Genomic DNA, 19,826 nt, shown 5'->3' with positions numbered 1-19,826 from the left:
TCATTTTGGTATTATGTATGATGTACTCCTCGGAGTATGCCTTTTTAAGTTTTCTAATATCTATGCAAATTGCGGCCTTATTACTTGTTCAATGCTCATTGTTTATAACTTCATGTATTATGCTCTTCAATCTCGTAATGATCATGTATGATGTAACATGTTAATGTGACATGAAGGCTTGAAATTTTGTGTGAAATTCAAGTAAATGATGTTGTGTCCACTCACATCTTAAAGTACCTATGTATGGATTTAATGATAAAATTTGAACTCCACCCCTTGTTTCCAAAATTGAAACTCCGAAACTCCATTTTTTGTTGTTTCTGTTTCCCCTGTTTTCAAAACTCTGTGCAACTATGCTCGTAGGGCATATATGAAAATTTTAGTGAGATAAATGGGTGTAGGGGTTTTTCGGAATTGAAGCTATGGCTCATCTGGTAACTCACAATGATCAGGAGCATGTGCTTCCCATATGTAGGCTTTATTGGTCTATCCTGGAGCACTGCAACTGTTTTTTGGGTTTCATCCATATATAGGCTTTATATGTTTATTCTGGAACAATGTGGTTGCTTTTATGGGTTTCATCCAAAGTGAGTTTTCCCATTGAGACATTGTGTCATTTGTCATGTCAAAGAAGCATTTTAATTTTACTCGACCTTTTTGCCTCCTCTCCTTTTCAATGCATACAGTTACCCTCTTTTTCCTTGTTTGCTTATGACTGCAGCTTCTATATAATGGTAAAGGAAAAAACAACAATGTGCATTGTCTGATCTAAGCTTGTTGGTTGGCAACTGATGGACAGAAAACGATAGACAGTAAAGAAGCTAATCTTTTAACTTAACCCTATCAGGGTTGACGTTATATACCTGTCAGGATTTGAAAACTTTATTAAATGGGAGAAACTGATGTTAATTACACTACTTTTAGAGTCATTTGCCATATTAAAGTAACATTTGAAATGTGCTTGACCATTTTGCCTCTCTCCTTTTGAATCTCCACAGTTACCCTCTTTTTCATTGTCTACTTGTGACTGCAGCTTCTTAAATAATGGCAAAGGAAACAATAATAATGTGTATTTGTTCAATCTAAATCTGTTTGTTGTCAAACAGAAAATGAAAGGCACTAAAGATGCTAACAAGTCTTTTAATTTAGTTCTTTCAGGGTTGAAGATATACCTGCCAGGATTTGGAAGCTTTATTAAATGGGTGACACTGATGCTTACTCTCTTTCTTCAAACAGCAATGAGAAAGGTGTCTCTTTTGTCTTCAAATTTGCTCGTCTTTTAAAACTGTTTAGTGTGGATATGGACAGATGTGAGTGGGTTTAGCATTATTCATTGCTTGATGAATCTAGTAGTTTTAGATTGAATCTCTGTTTTGTAGCTGTTTTCCAACTTCCTAGTTGTCTGTTTTCTCTTGAAGTCCACGTGTTTCGTTGTTGCAACTTCTGACATACAGACATTTTTACCCGTATCATGGCATCACCATGCAATTGTTCTTGAATACTAGTTGAAACCTTGTAGGCTGTATTTTTCTACCACTTTTCAAGAAGTTTGAAAGCTTTCTTTTGAAGGTACAATCCTTGTAGAGAGTGCTTTCTATGCTTGCCTCAAATTATATTGTGTCTATTGTAATTGCAGGTATTGGGTTTCTCCGTGTTCAGCATGCTGGATTTTTGTGCAAGGACTTAGAAAAATCGTTGGAGTTTTATCGTGGTATTCTTGGTATGTCAACTCATAATCATTTCATAGAAGTGAGGAATTATTTTAATTCGTGAGCTTATATGAATTCTTAATTGTCAGGATTAAATGTGTGCAATCGTCGTCCTGATGAAACCCTATCTTTTCGAGGAGCCTGGTTATGGATTGGCAATCAGATGATTCACTTGATGGAGTTGCCAAACCCTGATCCAGTGACAGGCCGACCTCCTCATGGTGGAGAAGATCGGCACATATGTGTTGAAATTGAAAATCCAGAGCGCCTAAAAGCTGTATTACAAGATGCAGGTACCATGAATCTAAACCTTTATGGCTGCGTCATATGTATTTTTAATGAGATTTAAGGTCGTTTCTTTAACATCATGTGCCAAAGCAAATCTCTTCTTAACTGTCTGTAGCTTCCCTCCAGGGTTGAGCTTTTGGCTGTTGTTTCTTTAGTGCTTAGTTCTTCACCAGCATGAACCCTTTTCTTGTGCTTCTCATTGCCTTCTTTGTGGAAGCTGGTGATCAGCAACTGTTGCAGACTGGGTGGCATATTTTTTAGGTGGACAGACCTTCATTATTGCTGCGTTTAATGGATAGACATGTGTTTTGGGCTGGGAATACCTTTGGATGCTGAGGTCATCATTTGCAGAGCTTGCAGTCTGTGTTTTCTGTTCGGCACACCTTCTTGCCATCACACTGTCTCTCTCACCTCGGATACTTCCCCGTCTACATGGCTGCACATCAGTCTTTGGCTGCCCAACAAACAAATGGACCCTGAATAGGCGGAGCACATCCTAGTTGCAGCATCCTTTCTTGTTTTCTTGCAAGTATTCTTGAAGGTCGTCTATGGTTGACGTGTATGATTGACGAGATCAGGTGGATTGGCTTTTTAGATGGACCACCATCCTATCATTCTCTCCCTTCACATTCTTTTGGGGCTACCAGTCCTGGACTGGCAGGTTTGGCATCCCTTGTTCGGGTGCTTCTCTACTTGCATTCGACAAGCTGGATGGGACGAATTACGCTCCATGGTCTTGCAAAGTGAAGTACGTCCTCGGCACTTGCAACCTTTGGGATCCTTTTGCAGTCGCTATACCTTGTCCTATAGCAGATCCTTATGTTGGTGCTACATCCAACTTGGCAACTTTATGGGATCAATTGAATACCAGAGCCCACTCTTTTCTCTTTTTGAGTTGTACAAATTTTGTGCTTGTGCATTAAGACATATCCACATTGCCACAGAGGTTTAGAAGAGATTGGTGACTCTCTACCAGATCTAGACATTTGGGCATCATTTAACTCTCAAATTGAAGCTACAATAGCTCTCTATCGTAGATTCCCCTATGATGAAGGGTCATATCAACAAGCTGGAGGAGATTTGGGATGAGCTTATATCCCTTGGTAATAACATTTCTTTGGAGAACCTATGAAACTAGCCTTCCTTTCATGGAGGGGTGGTAATAACCTAATTATAACTTAATTACAGCAAGCAATAATTAATGAAATGCTGAAACACAAACATTTATCAATCAATAGCATGAGATACCACCTAGTATTTGCGCAACATTACTTAAGACAACTTTTACCTTTGACGTCCACTAATTTTCTCAGGTCCTTGGCTTGCAAATATGAAATAATCTCAGTTGCATTTCACATGTGCAACACATACTTAAAATATTTGATTAAAAATTAATCCAAATGTAAAGTAAAGAAAGTAAAATTTCATGTCCTTGTGATAGCCCTCCCCCTTGAAATCCTCGCAATCGTCCCCGATTGCACTGTCGGATGCATTCGTGTAGGTCTTGGTAGGCCATTGGGCAGCCTACAACAGAGAGACAATAAGAGTGTGCTGAAGCAAAAGAGTAGAGTGTACTTGCTGAACTGAAAGAATTGAAAGGTACAAGATAGTCTAAGGTAAACCTAGCTCTAACTCAACTAGAGTTAATTGACTCTAACTCTAACTCCAAGAGTGGTGACACAACTTACAACTTTAGTTTTGTTCATACTAAGAACTGAAAAAGAACTAAAGACAAACATTGGGCACTGCCCATAGAATTGGCAAATTCTAATATCCCCCTGCAGTGCTAATGTGGTAAAGTACATGAATGATCAATCACCAAAGGGCAGCCAGTTCAAGGGCTTGCGACAAGTCTCAAACTTCTCACGAGGTAGTGCCTTGGTGAAAATGTCTGCAACATTTTCTTGTGTAGGAACATACATCAAGCTAATCTCTCCTGCATAGCATCTCTCTATCCCATCCAAGAATGCTGTCTTAATGTCCAACTGATGTACCTTCCAACCATAATTTGCACCATAGCAATTATACATCTACCATACTCATATGGGATGTCGGAGCAAAAGTCTCTTTATAATCTATTCCCTTCTTTTGTGCAAAGCCTTTTGCTACCAACCGTGCTTTGTATTTGTCAATGGTACCATCTGCCTTGCGTTTTAGTTAAAAAACCCATTTTGTGCCAATGGCCTTCTTGCCAAGTGGTAAATCCACAAGATTCCATGTAGAGTTAGAGCATAGCCACATCTCTTGAATGCAATGCAACATTTTTTCGAGTCTGTTTCTCTTGCAATAAGAGGCCTTCCAACTCCACAAATGTAAGGGCTGTTGCCTCCCCCCACAAAGACAACATCAAAGAGGGGTGGAAACTAAGATACGACTTTGGAAGAGAGTTTAGTGTGATGTTTACCAATTCAGCATCTTGAATGATTTCATCCACATTGAGCAATTACTTGTGCAAATCTTGTATGTGAGTAAGGTGATTTGTGATGCTATCACCCTCATCTATGTTCACATTGGCTCAACTCTCTACAGAGATAAGATATTCTGGCCTCGTAACATGCTGCAAACATACGCTCAAGTACATCCCATATTGATTTTGAGGTTTTACAAGACTGGATGTGTAGAATGATCGATCTTCTCACTAACAAGGCAATCAAAGAAAGTGCCTGTGCATCTTTTGAGTCCCATCTCCTTTGATCCTTGGTAGTAGGGGGAGGAGGGGCAACAACACCAAAAGCTTGTCCTCTAGCGTTATGCTGAGGTGTTTGAGGTGCAAGATCTCCTGGTCGCTGCAAATCACTTGTAACATAGTCCCACAAGTCCTTTGCTACAAGAAGGTTGCGGACCATAAAACTCCACAATGGGTAGTTTGATCCATCAAGTTTGTCCTTCTGAGTGAGGACACCAAGGATGTTGCTCTGATCATTAGTCCCCTAACCTGCCACGCTGTCAGTAATAGACAAAAATCTGTAGCCAAATACTTCTCTGTTGAAGTGTAGATTGTACTCCTCAGAGTACCAAAAATCCCCTCGGGATTATGCAACAAGTACCAAACTGTAACACAAATGCCAAAGTCTATCCAATTTGACCCAAATTAACACTCAACCAAGAAATAACAGCAATGCACTGTTGTACCACACCTGTCTCATTATGTTTGCCCTCAAAAGTACAAATTATAGTAACTTAATGCCGATTCTTACCAAAATTTACTGAAATTTCCCAAAATTTTCAAAGAAATTGAGGGAATTTATACATTATAGCTTGAATTTCTGCAGTAGTGTCACCTTGGGATGCGTGCCAACAGTGAATAGTAGCTGGAATCTGCCTTGTGATGCATGGTAGGGCCTCTAAAAGGCCCCAAATTTCTTGCACAAATGTCAATGAAATTGTGCAATGTTGGTGTTTCCAATGAAGATTCGCACGCGGGACTGCAAATTAGGCAAAAGCTCCAAAATTTTTGGCGGGAATGTCAAAGGAATTGTGAAATTTCCTGGAATTGGTTGTCAATTTGAACTCCGGGAGCGAAAATTGACCAATGCCCCAAATTTTGCGTAGCACGAGTTGAGATTTGGATACAGATGGCCAAAATGGATTGGAAATTGCAGAAATTTCGAAAAAAAGCCCAAATCACAGCAAGACTGTCCTCTCAGCCCTTTGTTGTTTGCTTTGGTAACTCACCCGATGCTCTCATTATTGGATAAGTTGGCAGCTCAAGGTGAGATAGTTGGCTTATCTCTTCCCGGCGGTGATTAGCTTGCGGGCCAATCTTCGGCAGATGATTCTTTTATGGTCCTTAAGGCGGATCATATTAATGTCAATCGGGCAATGGTGGCCTAGAATCTTTTTGCTTTGGCATCGAGTCTTCACATTAATACTCAGAAATCCACCCTTCTCTCTTTGTACGGAGAATGATCTGCAGGCCTTGGGATGGAATGGAATTGTGATTCCAAGGGGCAATATAACCATACACTTGGGATATCCTATTGGTGTGGAGGTTGCTCCCTGTGCCTTGCTGGATTGGATGGCCTCCCGAATTCATGACAGGTTCATGTACTAGAAATCTCAGAGTTAGCCTCTACATGTTAGACTAAAAGTGGCTCAATGCATTATGATCAGTATGATTTCGTTCTTTCTGCCATTGCTTCCTTGGACTAAGAAGTCCCTTTTGAATTTGGTCCAGCCTATTAGATTTATACTGTGGAAAAAGGAAGACAATCGTTTGGGGAAAATATGGATCTCCTGGCAGCATGTGACCACTCCGAAAAGGATGGGGGATGCAGCTTTGTTGGATGTTAATTTGCATATGGCCGCTTTGAGGCTATCCCTTTTGTAGAGTCTATGTATTCAATGTCATCCTTGGTTAGATATTGCCAAATTCTTCATAGAAAAAAGACTGGCATCTCTCATGGTAGCACTGTTATTCATGCTTCCTGGTGGCATGCGATTAATTTTGCGAGGCCTATAAAGGTCTTCCAGTCTTTTCTCCTTTCTTGTTTGATTGCTTCTTGGTAGGAGATGCTTTGTTTTGTAGTTTGGCGTCCTTCGAATATTCATAAGGAGGAAAATTCGCTGTGAGGAGAAATACTGGCTTCCTCAAGGTTGTTGGATTGGCCACATAAAGATTTGCAGCGATACAAGTTTAATCGGATGGCTAGGTTAGGGTTGAAGACAGTCTGTGATGGTGTTATTCTTGGGCAGCCCCGCCTTTATTATTTTAGGTGTATTCGTTAATACTTTAGGGTGCCTCGTGGATACAGGGACATTTGGTTATCCATACATGGCAGTCTTTAGAGGTTCTCTCCTTTGCCTGCGTTACAGCCATTGGATCCATGGCGTGACTGGATGCTTGTGCTTCCTGATGACTTTGAGAAAAGGTCAGCTAATTAGATATATCATCAGATGGTGGAAGCTAAGAGATGGGTCACGAGGAAAGTTAATAAGTTATTGCATTTAGGGATAGCAAAAAGAAGTGGCGGGAAAGATTTATCTAGCTTTGGAAGTCTAAGGTTCCGTATTAGGGTAAAGTGTTCATGTGGAAGCTGCCCATTGGAGATCTTCCAATGGGAGAAGTGCTCCGTGCCCGAAAGATCTCTGTAGTCGGGATGAGACATTGCTTCATCTCTTTGTCTCTTGCCCTGTTGCATGACAGATCTGTTCATTTCTCGTGTGTGGTCCTCGGTGACTCAGCACTGCATACCAGTTTATTCGTGGATTATGGGATGTCCTCTATGCCCTCTTTGCGTTCAGATTGTTCCTGCCTATTCCATTTCCTTAGATGGACAGCCCTGTGGCATATATGGCATACTCGCAATGCCTTTATTTTTGATTCAGCATCAGGCATCCATGGGCATGTGGCCCGTGTGCGTGGATTGGTGTTATGGCAAATCTCTTCTATGATGTCAGCTGACATGGTTCTTCTGGATATTGCTGCTCCCTGGCTAGCGATTGTTCGCTCTACTCCAACTATTTCTTCTGTGTGATTTATTAGTATTGGTCATGTAATAGGTTGTTCTAGTTGTTCTGAGAGCTTGCAGGCCTTATGTAAATATTAGACAGAGAGAGAGTGAGAGAGTCAGAGTATGCTGACCTGATGGTCTAATGTAATAGAAAGTAAAAGATACAGAGAGAATGTTGACTTGATGGTCTGATGTAAATATTTACTACTTAATTTAATTATCTTCACGAGAGAGAGAGAGAGAGAGAGAGAGAGAGAGAGAGAGAGAGAGAGAGAGAGAGAGAGAGAGATGAAATGATATATTAACGTCTACAAAAGGCCAAAATGACCTATGAGACCATGAGTTACAATCATGTGTATGATGGTACAACTGTCTGGGCAAAATATATATGTAGCACAAAGCAAAATAGGAAAGGAAACTAACTATAGCTATGTGTAAAACATAGAGCTCTATCTAGTAACAATGAGCTCCAAATGGTACAATCTCATGTGGATATGGAGGACCTAGCTCTAGCCCGAGCAATAATCCTCTGTATCCGCCTATGAAGGTGTCATCAGTGTCTATGCCGAGGCCTAGGACGTCTAGATCGGCTAAGCTGAACGGTCCGATCAATCAGTACTCCTTGTTTGTGTGTGTGGACTGTGGTGGTGAGAGAGGCTCTCGCGTGGACTGTGGCTGTAACTGTATTGAAGTCTTCTGAGTCTCCTTTGTAAGGAAGTCTATGAGCTGCCTTTGTGAAGGGCCTTGATGTCCTGGAGCAGCTGTACTCCTGAGGCGCATGTCACGAAGCCATCGTATCTCAAGAAGAAAGAGGCCAAGGCATCGCTGATCAGTAAAATCCATGACTCTGGATAGTGGTTTAAATCCGTCTCTAAAGAGAGAGTGGTGTAGTGACGGGTTAGGCATGGAGATCAGGACAGACAGTCGTAATGCGCAGTGAGAGACAGAGAGAGTGAGAGAGAGCAGAGTCAAGAGTGAGGATGTTTTTAGGTACAATGACGAGAGAGTACCTTTAGGTTTTTAGATGGATATGTATGTGTAAGTACAAGTGCTAAGGGTGTTCTTACCCGAGCACATCAACATACAAAACCAAGATAATCATACTGCCTTCTTGGTGTACAAGCAGTGATCCACTTGACTTCTATGAAAGCCTTGGGATTGCATGAATGTATCAAACTTATGATACCATTCCCTTGGTGCTTGTTTCAGCCCATACAAACTCCTTTTGAGTTTACATACCATTTTTTCTTTCCCTTGTTCAACAAACCCTTTAGGCTGCTGCATATATATGTCTTCATGTAGATCACCATGTAAAAACACAGTCTTTACATCCATCTGTATGAGCTCCATATCCTCAACTGCAACCAAGCTCAAAATGGTTCTCAATGTAGTCATCTTGACTATAGGAGAGAAAATCTCATCAAAGTCAATTCCATGCTCTTGCTTGTATCCCTTTGCAACCAATCTTGCTTTGTACTTGGGTGAGGAACCAGAAGTGACCTTCATCTTGTAAACCCATTTGCATGGAAGGGTTTTCTGCCCTTTAGGCAATTACACCAAGTCCCAAGTGCCATTTTTTTCAAGAGATTCCATCTTTGACAACATGGCTTTATACCATTTCTTGCTATCCTGTCTGTCCATTGCTTCCTTGAAGCAAGACGGTTCACCATAGTCTGTCAACATGACATAATCAGCCACATTAATTGCACCAGGAACAAATGTCTAGTATCCCTAGACGATCTCCTAACCCAATGGTCATTGTTTGCTGGCTGTTCCTGCAAATTTCCATTTTCAGCATGCTGTCCTGGCATTTCAGCCTGCAAATCAGCATTAACAGCTTGCTGTCCTGGCTGTTCCTGCACATGTAATAGCTCATTTTCATGGGCAATAGCTGGCTGATCATTTCTAGCATCATTTCCTGCATTTACAGGTTCATTTACAGTAGGTATTTGTTGCTGTACAGTGGGCACATTTTGCTGTCCAAAAGGTATTTCTTCCTGGAATACAACCCTACGGACCTCCTCAGTCTTTTCAAGCTCTTTGTGTATGCGATCTTCCCGGAAGATAACGTCATTGCTGCGTACTACTTTCCTTTTCTCGGGATCCCATAATCTATACCCCATTTCACCCTCGTCACCATATCCTAGGAAAATGCATTTACAGGACTTTGGCTCAAGTTTGCTGCGTTTTTCTTTACGAATGTGCATAAAAGCCTCGTAGCCAAACACTTTCAGATGAGCATATGAAGGTGGCTTGCCCGACCACGCTTCTTGGGGAACTCCCCCCCAAAAACCTGTTTGGTGACCGACTAATTAAGTGAACGACTGTCATAACAGCCTCTGCCCAAAAACCATGGGGTAATGCAGCATGAGACAACATTGTACGGACCTTGTCTTGTATGGTCCGATTCATACGCTTTGCAACTCCATTTGGGGGCGAATTATGAGGGGCAGTGAGCTCCCTCTTTATCCCTTTACTGTCACAAAATGCCTGAAAGGCCTTGGACATACATTCCCCACCATTATCAGAGCGAAGATACTTAAGTGTCTTATCTGTCTGATTTTCAGCCAATGCCAAGAATTTTTCAAACTTGTCAAGCACTTCATCCTTGCTACGAATAGGGTAAACCCATACTTTCCGTGTAGCATCATCGACAAAGGTGACAAAATATTTCTTTCCCCCTAAAGATAATCATTGACATACATTCGAATGTACTAACTCTAGAGGAGAAGATTTCAAAGAGAGAGACTTTTTGTGAGACGTCTGTGCATGTTTGCCATAAATGCAATGATCACAATGCTCAAAATCAACATAACGAAGATAAGGCAAGTAACCCAAACGAGAAAGCACTTTCATTCCTGTTTGACTCATGTGTCCCAACCGGCCATGCCATAAAGAAACGCTTGGCTGCTCGGTCACGGCAACAACATGATTACTCACACTAGATACATGAAGTGGATACAAAGTATCACTCTTGCAACCTCTGGCATAACCCTAGATCTCTTACAGATCTTCCATTTTTCATCACTAAAGGTGGTATGAAAACCATCATCACCTAGCTACCCTGTGCTAATCAAGCTCTTCTTGAGCTGAGATACATGCCGTACATGCTGAAGTGTAAAGACAAAGCCATGCTGAAAGTGTAATTGCATACTGCCAATACTTGAAATGTCACATGCATAGTTGTTCCCAAGATGGACAACACCATGTCGACCCCCTGTATAGGCGGTGAACCACTCACGATAAGGGGTGACATGAAAGGAAGCACCTGAATCGAGAATCCAAGTATGCATGTCATCATCTGTATCTGCAAGTAAAGCATGTGCACCAAAGTGTGAAGAGACAAGGAGTACATCAATCCCACTGTCACTATCATGAGTGACTACATTCACCTCTTCAATTTTTACACTGCTCTTCTTAGGCTGACTGTCCTTCTTCTCTTCCTTGCTATCATCTGTCTTCTTGCCTTTTCCTTTCTCTTTCTTCCATTTGTAGCAATCACGTTTAAAGTGACCCTTCTTGCCATAGTGATGACATTCAACATCTTTGCCATGTGATTTATTGCGTCTCTTGCTATCATATTTGCCCTTTTGCTGTAATCTGCCCCTAGTATGCAAAGCACTAGAAGACTTACTGGATGCATTATTATGCCGATTCATCTCTTCCATAAGCAGAGCACTCTCTACATCAGCATACCAAAGGATTACGTTAGAATTGCTCATAGCAGTCCTGAATGTATCCTAACTCTCTGGTAGTGTGCAAAGCAAGAAAGTAGCCTTAAATTCCTCATCAATCATGAACTTCAAGGCAACCAGATGGCTAAAAATGGAGTTAAACTCACTCAAGTGAGTAGACATTGCTGTACTCTCTTTCATACACAAATCCATAAGATTTTTTAGCCAATACACTTTGCTTGCAACACTCTTTTGTGCATACAGTTTTTCCATTCTAGTCCATATAGCATATGCAGAATCCAAACCTTCAATGTTGAACAGTAAGGCATCAGAAATCGATAGCTCTACGGTTGAGCGTGCAAGCTCATTTAAATCATCCCAATCGTTCTGTTCCATGTCCGCGGGCTTTGCCTCTTTGGTTTTGAGGCTTTGCTTGCTTCTTTTGCAACAAGATATTGTAGCATGCTTTTGCCAAACTGCAAAGTTATGTGCGCCTTCAAGCTTCTTTATGTGCATCAGATTATTGCTGTCATTGCTGCCAGCCATGATTTTCAGCCCAAATGTGACCTAAAAACAACAAATGTAGGCCCAAAACTGTCACCCAACTAAACAAGGTACAAACATGTACCAATCAGCAATAAATGACCACGCAGAACAAAAGATGACAGGGCTGAATAACAGGCTGTTGCTGCAGTAAGTAGGCTGAAGTTGGTTGGGAGATGACAGAGAATGTCAATTCATGGCTGGTTGTGTGACGGGCAGCAAGCACAACAGCAGATAAGGGCAAAAGTGACCATGGTTTGCATGGCTGTCACTGTTAACCAGCCTCTCCCTGTTCTGTCCCCATCTCATCCCCAATAAATAAGTGCCACCTTGGGGATGCCACGTCTCCTGCTGTCCCCTTGTCACGGATGGATCAGAGTATGCCCCACCAAAATGTGATGTGTACCCCCTCCTGCATCCATCTGGGATGATGTTCTAGATTCTTGAGGGCCCATCTTGGGTATCCCAAAGCTAATGTTAGTCACCTCCATTGATTCAGTTTTAAGGGTAGTTCTAGTGACCCAGCTGCAAGAAAATCATCAAAGTGAGCTTTCCAATCATGTTTATGTATCTAGGCATAGTCTACTCTGTACAGCACTAGTATAGGTTGAACCTATACTTAATTCATGAATCCATGGTACATTTCTTGCTTATATTGTTATTGGACTAAATAGGTTGTGTTCTAGATTGCTTGCAAGGTTTTAATGCAAACAACGTTAGGATTTTGTCATGTTCAATGTTCCTTCCAAATTGCATGCTAGAATTTTAGTAGAAGTTGAAAGCACAAAACTTCTCATGTAGTAGTGTTTGAGGGTTTGAACTGGAAATCATGTCCATCATTTCAGTAAAATTATTTTTATGGACCTGAACTAAGATCCATACATACATTTCAGGTGTTCCATACACTCAGAGCATGTCATTGAAACCACAAATATTCATCCGAGATCCTGATGGTAATTGTTTGGAATTCCAGCCAGTGACTGCACCAGAGAGAATCGGCTAAATCTGATTTACCTGGCCCTGAAAGCTCTATAGACTAGTTATTGAACTAAGAAGATTTTATTTGGAACTCAAGCAAGTCTCTCTTATCCATTTGTGATTTATCAGTAGATAAAACACTTTCAAGTATTGAATTACCAATGTATATGAAGGGTTGGCCATGAAATTTGGATTACTTACCTAACAGCAGGTGTTGATGCAGTAAAGTTTAAGTGCATATTAACAAAAAGCAAGTCCTTGTGAAATAGGATGTTACAGGTTCATGAGATAGGAAGTCTGTTAAGTCCTACTTAAACTGAACTCATGATTTGAGGTGAGTAACTTTGTGTGTTTGAGGCATGGAGGTGGGTCGATGGGTGTGGGTGATGGTGGGTGATTGAGCGTGCATGCATTTGTGTGTAGATACTGCATATTTTGCATTGCGGCTACAGAATAAGTCACAGACGCTGTCCTTCCCTGGTTATGTATAGAATCTTGAAAGGTAGCGTCTACTTGTGCATGCTCTTTGTAATCGTGGCAATGCTAAGGGAGGGACACTGCAATCATACTCAATGCTGAATTGGGTGATGATAATTGAGAAATTTGGTGCCTTATTGTCATTTAACACTAGTCTTGTGAGGGAGCTAAAAGTTGGCTAAAAGCTACCAAATAGGTAAAATAGGATGGGGCAGGATTTCAATAATTAACTAACTGCATTAACCCAAGTCATGAAATTTATCAGTTTTTTATCAAATAAGATAGAAAATTTGGGCACTTGATCAAAAAATTTCAGGGGATAAAGAAAGCCAAAAGATAAGAATGATTTTCAATGCATGCGTGTGTGTTCTAAATTGGCGACAATTTTCCAATAACAAGCGTGGTATTTTTGAGAGATTCTAAGAGTTTCTTGATAAAGTTAAGTAGGAAAATCTCACAATGAACAATCATTTATCTAGAATATCCTCAATGATGTCTCTCAAAAAATGTACATTGTTTTCTTTGGAATGAAAAAAAAGGGACATTCTTAACCAAAAAGCATTATAGTGCCTTTTTTTACTCAATGAAGATTTTTTTCAATCCTACAGTACTAATATTAAGTTCATGTTAGCCATGTAAGGGGGATTATAGGATGCAAGTATTCTAGAGGTTTGTTAGTCTTTTCATTCAAAACTATAATTGATGAGTACGGATAATTCTCTACTATTGAGTTTGTTCGTTTTGCTTCAATCACCTTTGTTGACAGTGTTTTAGAAGCATGAATAGTTATTCATGCAAAATGCTAAGATATTTTTGGATATTATTCAAAACCATATGGCCAAAATCAGTGCCATTTTTGGCCATGAAACTTGCTCATTGTAAGTTGTAGAATTTATTAGATCATGCTTTGGTTCTCTTCCTAGATGCTCTTGCTTTAGCCCTTGAGCCTCGCTCATGTTGGATCTCTTGACCTTTGAGCATGAGGAGGTGAGGAGATAGATCACACAACTTTGGACTAGGGAGTGGCACATGATGGAGGGATTGTAGAGGAGGTGGCATAGGCCTTAGGGGAGTTGAGTAGGATTTGTTAGGAGGTAGCTCTCCATGCTCGACAATAGTATTGGGAGGAGAGGGTCTTATGAAGAGATTTAGTGGCTATTCAAAGGTTGCTACAAGAGTCACTTGTGACCACATCCTTCATTCCTAGGAGTTGAGGGCATGGACAGCTCTTGTGAGCTTAGAGGACAAGATGTAGTTTTCTTTTGGCACCCTAATCACCTCTTGGGTGCAAAAAGGGGACCCCATGCACATAGAGTTATTAGAGGTGCACTAACTTCGCACCTTGGGGAACCAGATATGCAACCTATGTGATTAGTACTATGAAAGAGTGAGATCTTGCCTCGAGTGGGTTATATGTCTCACCAGTTGATTTCTACATACATCTTTTTGAGTAGGAGATGGTCTTGGCTCAGGTACTTTATTGTAGGTAACGTGTTTGGGGTTGGATCCCACCCCTAGTGATTGAGTAGATGGGACAATCACTCCCAACTCCTTTCATTCAGCAAGAGCTATCTCATGCTTTTTAGCCACAGTATGGGTAGAAATGCCCAAGAGAGGATGGTTTATCCAAGGCCGCCTTCATCGCTTACTAGGAGGTAAAGCACCCCTTGTTGTGAGCATTTCAAGAGATCTTTAGTTCAAGGTGGATGCTAGGTTGTACAAGTCTACTTGATCTCCCTCCAAAAGGGAGAAATCGCTTGGAGTTGACCCAATGGCAATTGATTATGACATTCTTTGTGGCATCATTCATGATATAGAGGCAAGCTTCGTCCCATTCTCTGAGGCATCATTCATGATACAGAGGTAGGCTTTAACTAGAATAAGAGCATCTTGGACATTTACCCTTCTTCAAGGCTACAGAGTAGGCCAAACACAGTTGCCATAGGGCTATGGTGCTCCTCTTGGATCTTGAGAAGGCATGTAGCTCGATTGTTAGGGACTTCTTGGAGGGTAACATGGTGCAGTTGGGTTTCCTTTAGTAGTGGATCATCTACATCTGTGTATTGTATATGTAGGCCAATCGCTAGGTGATCATGGGGGGAAAGAAGGTGAAATTTTGATAGGAGCATTTAGTTTGATAGGGATGTCCCCTAGCTCCTTCTTTCTACTATTTATGGATGGTATGTCTTCCTTCATTCGTTCAAGAGTAGTGGCTTGTTGTGGGCCCTATGCTATCAATGTGGGTTGGGATAAGCGGTTGGACTTGGAGTTGTAGACAGTGCAACACTCATGTTGAGGGACCTAGGCTATCAATGTGGGTTGGGATAAGCGGTTGGATTTGGGAGTTGTAGACAACGCAACACTCTATGTTACGGATGACGAAGTGATGCTTGAAATAGTGAGATTGACATTGGAGGTGTTATGTATGGCAATATGTGTGAAAATCTTTGGTGTTAGTTGGTTTTCGTATAGACCCTAATTCTAGATTTTAGAGGGGTGAGTAGGGGATACATTCTTAGGTACCTTGAATTCCAAGGCGGACTTGACATCACAATAGCCCAATAGTTATTGCTTGTGCTTGATTCCATACAGCAGAAGTTGACTTGGAAGAGTACGATCTGCCTCTCCCCTACCTCTAATGGTGAAGCTGGTCCTATTGGTAGCCATGTATATTACTTCTTGCTGGTGTTTCTCCTCATCTTGTGTTTCTCAACTATGCCTCATAGATAGCTCAGAAGGGTCTATGGACTCATGTTAAGGTGGCTTGGGAGACCCAGCATCTGTCATCACTTAGAGGGGGCCTTGAGGATCATTGACATAGAGTACTATAGCTAGGTTCTAATGGTAGCAAGTGATCTTGTTGGGTATGTAGCTCATGCATATGGACCAATAGGCTATATGGAGGGTGAAGCTCCATATTGTTGAGAGAGAGAAAGAAAGAAAGAGAAAGAAAGAAAGTTATATTAACGTCTAGAAAAGATCAAGTTGGCCTATGAGACCAAAAGGTTACATACAAAATGTTTGGGAAGTTTTCCAAGTCCTAGTAAAGCTACTATCTAGTGTTATGGTGAACTAGGTGAGTAGGTACAAAATGGTATACAGACTCCATATAATCTAGATGCACTTCAAGTGCAGCGTGGAACTGCTCATGGAGCGGGTCATCTTAAGATGTCCCGCATGGGCCTGTCTAGCATGGAGAGGTTGAAGCAGCGGGGTATGGTTCCCTGGTGGTGCTGTATCTGTAGATGGTGTCTCCTGCGGGGGCGAGAGCCTGCTGGGTGTGGGTGGTGAGCTCTGCCTCTCTCTATAGCTCTATCCAAGGTGACTCCTTGAGGTGGGGCCACAGGTCGGTTGGCTACAATCCTCGTTATAGAGGGGGTAGTCGAGGGTTTGTAGAACTCTTGGAGGGTGTGTTGCTGCGTGTTCCCAACTGTTTGGTCTCGGACCCGTAGAAGATGGTCCCTATGTCGGCGTAGCTCCAAGAGGAAGAGCTCGATGCATTTGAGGTTGGGAAAGTCTAGTATTTGGGAGAGTGGTCCAAATCCCTCCTTGAAGAGACAATGGAAGCGGCCTTTGATCTCGTAGTACACCGGGCATCTACATATGTAATGTTCTTCTGTCTTTGGCTCTAGCTAGCAGAGTTGGCAGATCGTGTCCTCTAGTGGGAGAGAGTCTGCTCCGTATTTGCATGTCTTGATTCTAGTTGGTGTGGAGGTGCTCTCGGTAGAAGGCCATCTTCTTCCCCAGATCCTTGGCCAGTAACACCCATGTCCTAGCTGTGTGTAGCTGAATAATATCTGCCTTGATGATACGGTTCAGCTCCTCCCATTATCTAATCTTCAGGTGTGGGCAGTCTAGACTATATTGTAGGGGCGAGAGGTGGTTCATGTGTCGCCCATGCAGCTGCAACCAGGCCCGAGTATGGGCGTACAAGCATTTAGTGTCCCCTTGCGATGTGAGTTGTTTGGATGATTTTAGTGTGAGGCGGGAGTATCTGTGTCATGATAGGCTCCAAAGCCTGTGCAGAAAGGTCACCATCTGGGATAGGGCCTCTATCACTATAGGTGGTGCTCCCAATTAGGCCCTCACGATCTTGTCTGGTATTGATGGTTTATTCTTGATCAGCCGAGAGACCATCATCACCAAGGGGCATTCCATCTGCTCCCATCCTTTGTATCTCTCCTCCCCTTTGGGTAATGGCTGATCTTGTGTAGTTCGCCGTGTGTGGTAGAGGCTAGACCCCCATATCAAGACCCCATATAGAAGTGACAGTGTGACCAAGGTATCAAAGAGCCATAGCTTCATTCGAGGTTCTTGAAATTGTAGACGTGCACATTGGCTTTCCATAGATCCCAGGGCAACGTAGCTGTGTGTCAGTCTGTCCGCCGCGGCCTTCCTCAGGGTGAATCTCAGCCTTGAGAATGTGATCCCCAGGTAAACATATTTTTGGAACACCTCGACTATATCCTCTCCATATTTGAAGTGGGGCACTGATCGACAGATCCATTGGGTGGATATGTTGAATACCATGATATTGATTTTCCCCAGGTTCACTGTGAGATCCCTGTCCTGGCAAAAGGTTCGTAATGCGTTTAGGTGGCATTGCAGTCCCTTCCGTGTGCTAATGAGGAGAACTATATCATCTGCATACAATAGCATGGGTATTAGTGTCCCCCCCACGCAGGACCCCTCCCCTCCAAGTTTGTCCACATAATCTGATATCTTGTTGATGTAGAGCCCAAACAGGGTGGGGGAGAGGGGGCATCCTCCCTGCTTTACCCCAATAGTGCTAATAATCTCCTCTGACAGCCCTCTTGGTGCTGGAACCCGTCCAGACTCGTATAGAGCCAGGATTCTCCATCTCATCTTTGTTGAGACTTCGAGTGCCTGCAGTCTCTACATGAGTTTGGCTCGGGGAATTGTATCAAAGGCCTTGCAGAAGTTCACAAAGCAACAGTACACCCGCTTTCCCTGTCCCTTGTTCTCTTCAATGATGGCTCGAAGTGTGAGGATGTGGTCAAGTGTATATTAGCCTCTCCTATAACCGGCTTGCCCCCGTGCGCGGTGTTGGTGTGTCTCCACCCATTTTCTTAACTCATGCTCCATGATGGATCCGTAGAGCTTAGCCAGCACATGGCCAACCATGACTGTCCGATAGTTTGTGGGGACCATGGGGTCTCGGGCCTTTAGAATTGGTACTATTGTATTAGCTGACCAAATGGCTGGGAAGCCTTCATGAAGTGCCCTATTGAATAGGTGGGCTAACAGGGAGGAGATGGTATCTCTAGCGAATGAGAAGTGTTCTACTACTAGTCCTATGTGGTCCTGGGCCCCGACTTTCTGGAGTCTGTCAGGCATCACGGACCGTTTCAGTCCTCAAGAGGGTGGAGGCAGTTGGCCTATCCCTTGGCGGCCAAGGTAGGGGGGTCGTCATGGCACGTGGTACAGTGAGATGGCATAGCTATGCCATGTCTATGGGGAGGTAATGTGTGTCCCTACTCGGGGTGCTTGAAACACCTTCCATGCCTCCTTGCTGTCTTGCCCTAGAAATAGCTAATATAACTCATGCTCTAGCCTATATAGGTATGCTTGCTTCTTCCTTTGTACTAGGCGATGAAAGATCATGCGATCTTGGGGGGTGTGTATTTCCCTTCGGCTTCCCCTTGTTGGAGGTGTATGTAGGTTTCCTTGCATTCCTCGTCATACTAACTATTCCACGGGGCATTCTTGCTACGAGGGGTGGAGTGGGGGTGTGTGTGGGGGAAGTACGCGGCGGCGGATGTGTGAAGAGTCTTGGCTAGTTGAGAGAGAGAGAGAGAGAGAGAGAGAGAGAGAGAGAGAGAGAGAGAGAGAGAGAGAGAGAGAGAGAGAGAGAGAGAGAGAGAGAGAGAGAGAGAGAGAGAGAGAGAGAGAGAGAGAGAGAGAGAGAGAGAGCTTGCAAGTACACAACAAGCTGAATAGATTGATGTGATAGTTTGTGATGAAAGTACAAGTGATAGGGTATGAATATATAGGCAGAGATATTCGCCTACACATTTGAATGCTAAGCGATGTAAAAGATGTTCACACCTAAACACATATTTTCATACATAATAACATATTTTTACACACATGGATAAATAAATCTAACAAATCCCTCCTTCGGGTCATGGAGGGTAGCTAAACCTATAACACAAAACATAAGGAAAAAGGAAAAAGAAATGTCTTATCTCTAAGAGACAATGTCTAATCCCGTACAATGATGTTGGAAAAGAGATACATAGATGAGAGAGATACACCGTGACGAAGATCATGACATGTTCTATCAAAAATATCAAGGACCCAAAGTAAGATATGGTTCACAGGTTCGTGTATATGGCTCAAAGGCTGATAAAAAACTAGCTTGGCTCAGAGGCACTAGCAGAGGCCAAACACATGGGTATAGCTTTTGGGATCTACTAAGAGGTCATATAATAAGTGGTTACAACCCCCTTTGAAATATAGCTCCTGATATAATCATAAAAGCAAAGTACAAATCGTTTTGGATAGAGATCTGAGCAGAGTACCGCACATAGTAAGTGTTTAGGAAGATCTTAACACATGCATTGGCACAGTTAGTGCCTAATTTCAAAATACATTATATATTTATTTATGATCTAATTTAGAATGCATATTGATAAGGTTTAGCATTGCCAAGAGACAATGATTGAACATATATATTAAGA

At 42.2% G+C, this 19,826-nt stretch overlaps 1 protein-coding gene across 5 annotated transcripts in view; it reads left to right on the top strand.

Moving 5' to 3' along the window:
* LOC148020108 (glyoxylase I 4-like) overlaps nt 1-12,850 on the top strand; it is a 53,237-nt gene extending 40,387 nt beyond the window's left edge. For 3 of the 5 annotated variants that reach the window (XM_087700908.1, XM_087700904.1, XM_087700909.1), the window contains exons 2-5: nt 1,159-1,247; nt 1,637-1,720; nt 1,799-2,002; nt 12,561-12,850. In XM_087700908.1, coding sequence (XP_087557034.1) covers nt 1,199-1,247; nt 1,637-1,720; nt 1,799-2,002; nt 12,561-12,670 — 447 coding nt within the window. In that variant the 5' untranslated portion in view covers nt 1,159-1,198 and the 3' untranslated portion in view covers nt 12,671-12,850. Of the gene's footprint in view, nt 1-1,149; nt 1,248-1,636; nt 1,721-1,798; nt 2,003-12,560 lie in introns of all 5 variants that reach the window. The other 2 variants (XM_087700907.1, XM_087700905.1) reach the window with 1 other exon arrangement.
* The last annotated feature ends 6,976 nt before the right edge of the window (nt 12,851-19,826 follow it).

This window comes from Lygodium microphyllum, chromosome 19 (genome assembly GCF_053477565.2).
Source record: "Lygodium microphyllum isolate KBCC chromosome 19, Lygodium_microphyllum_v1.1.10, whole genome shotgun sequence".
NCBI lineage: Eukaryota > Viridiplantae > Streptophyta > Polypodiopsida > Schizaeales > Lygodiaceae > Lygodium > Lygodium microphyllum.
The sequence above is the reverse complement of the archived record's forward strand: the minus strand, read 5'-3'. Positions and strand labels throughout refer to the sequence as shown.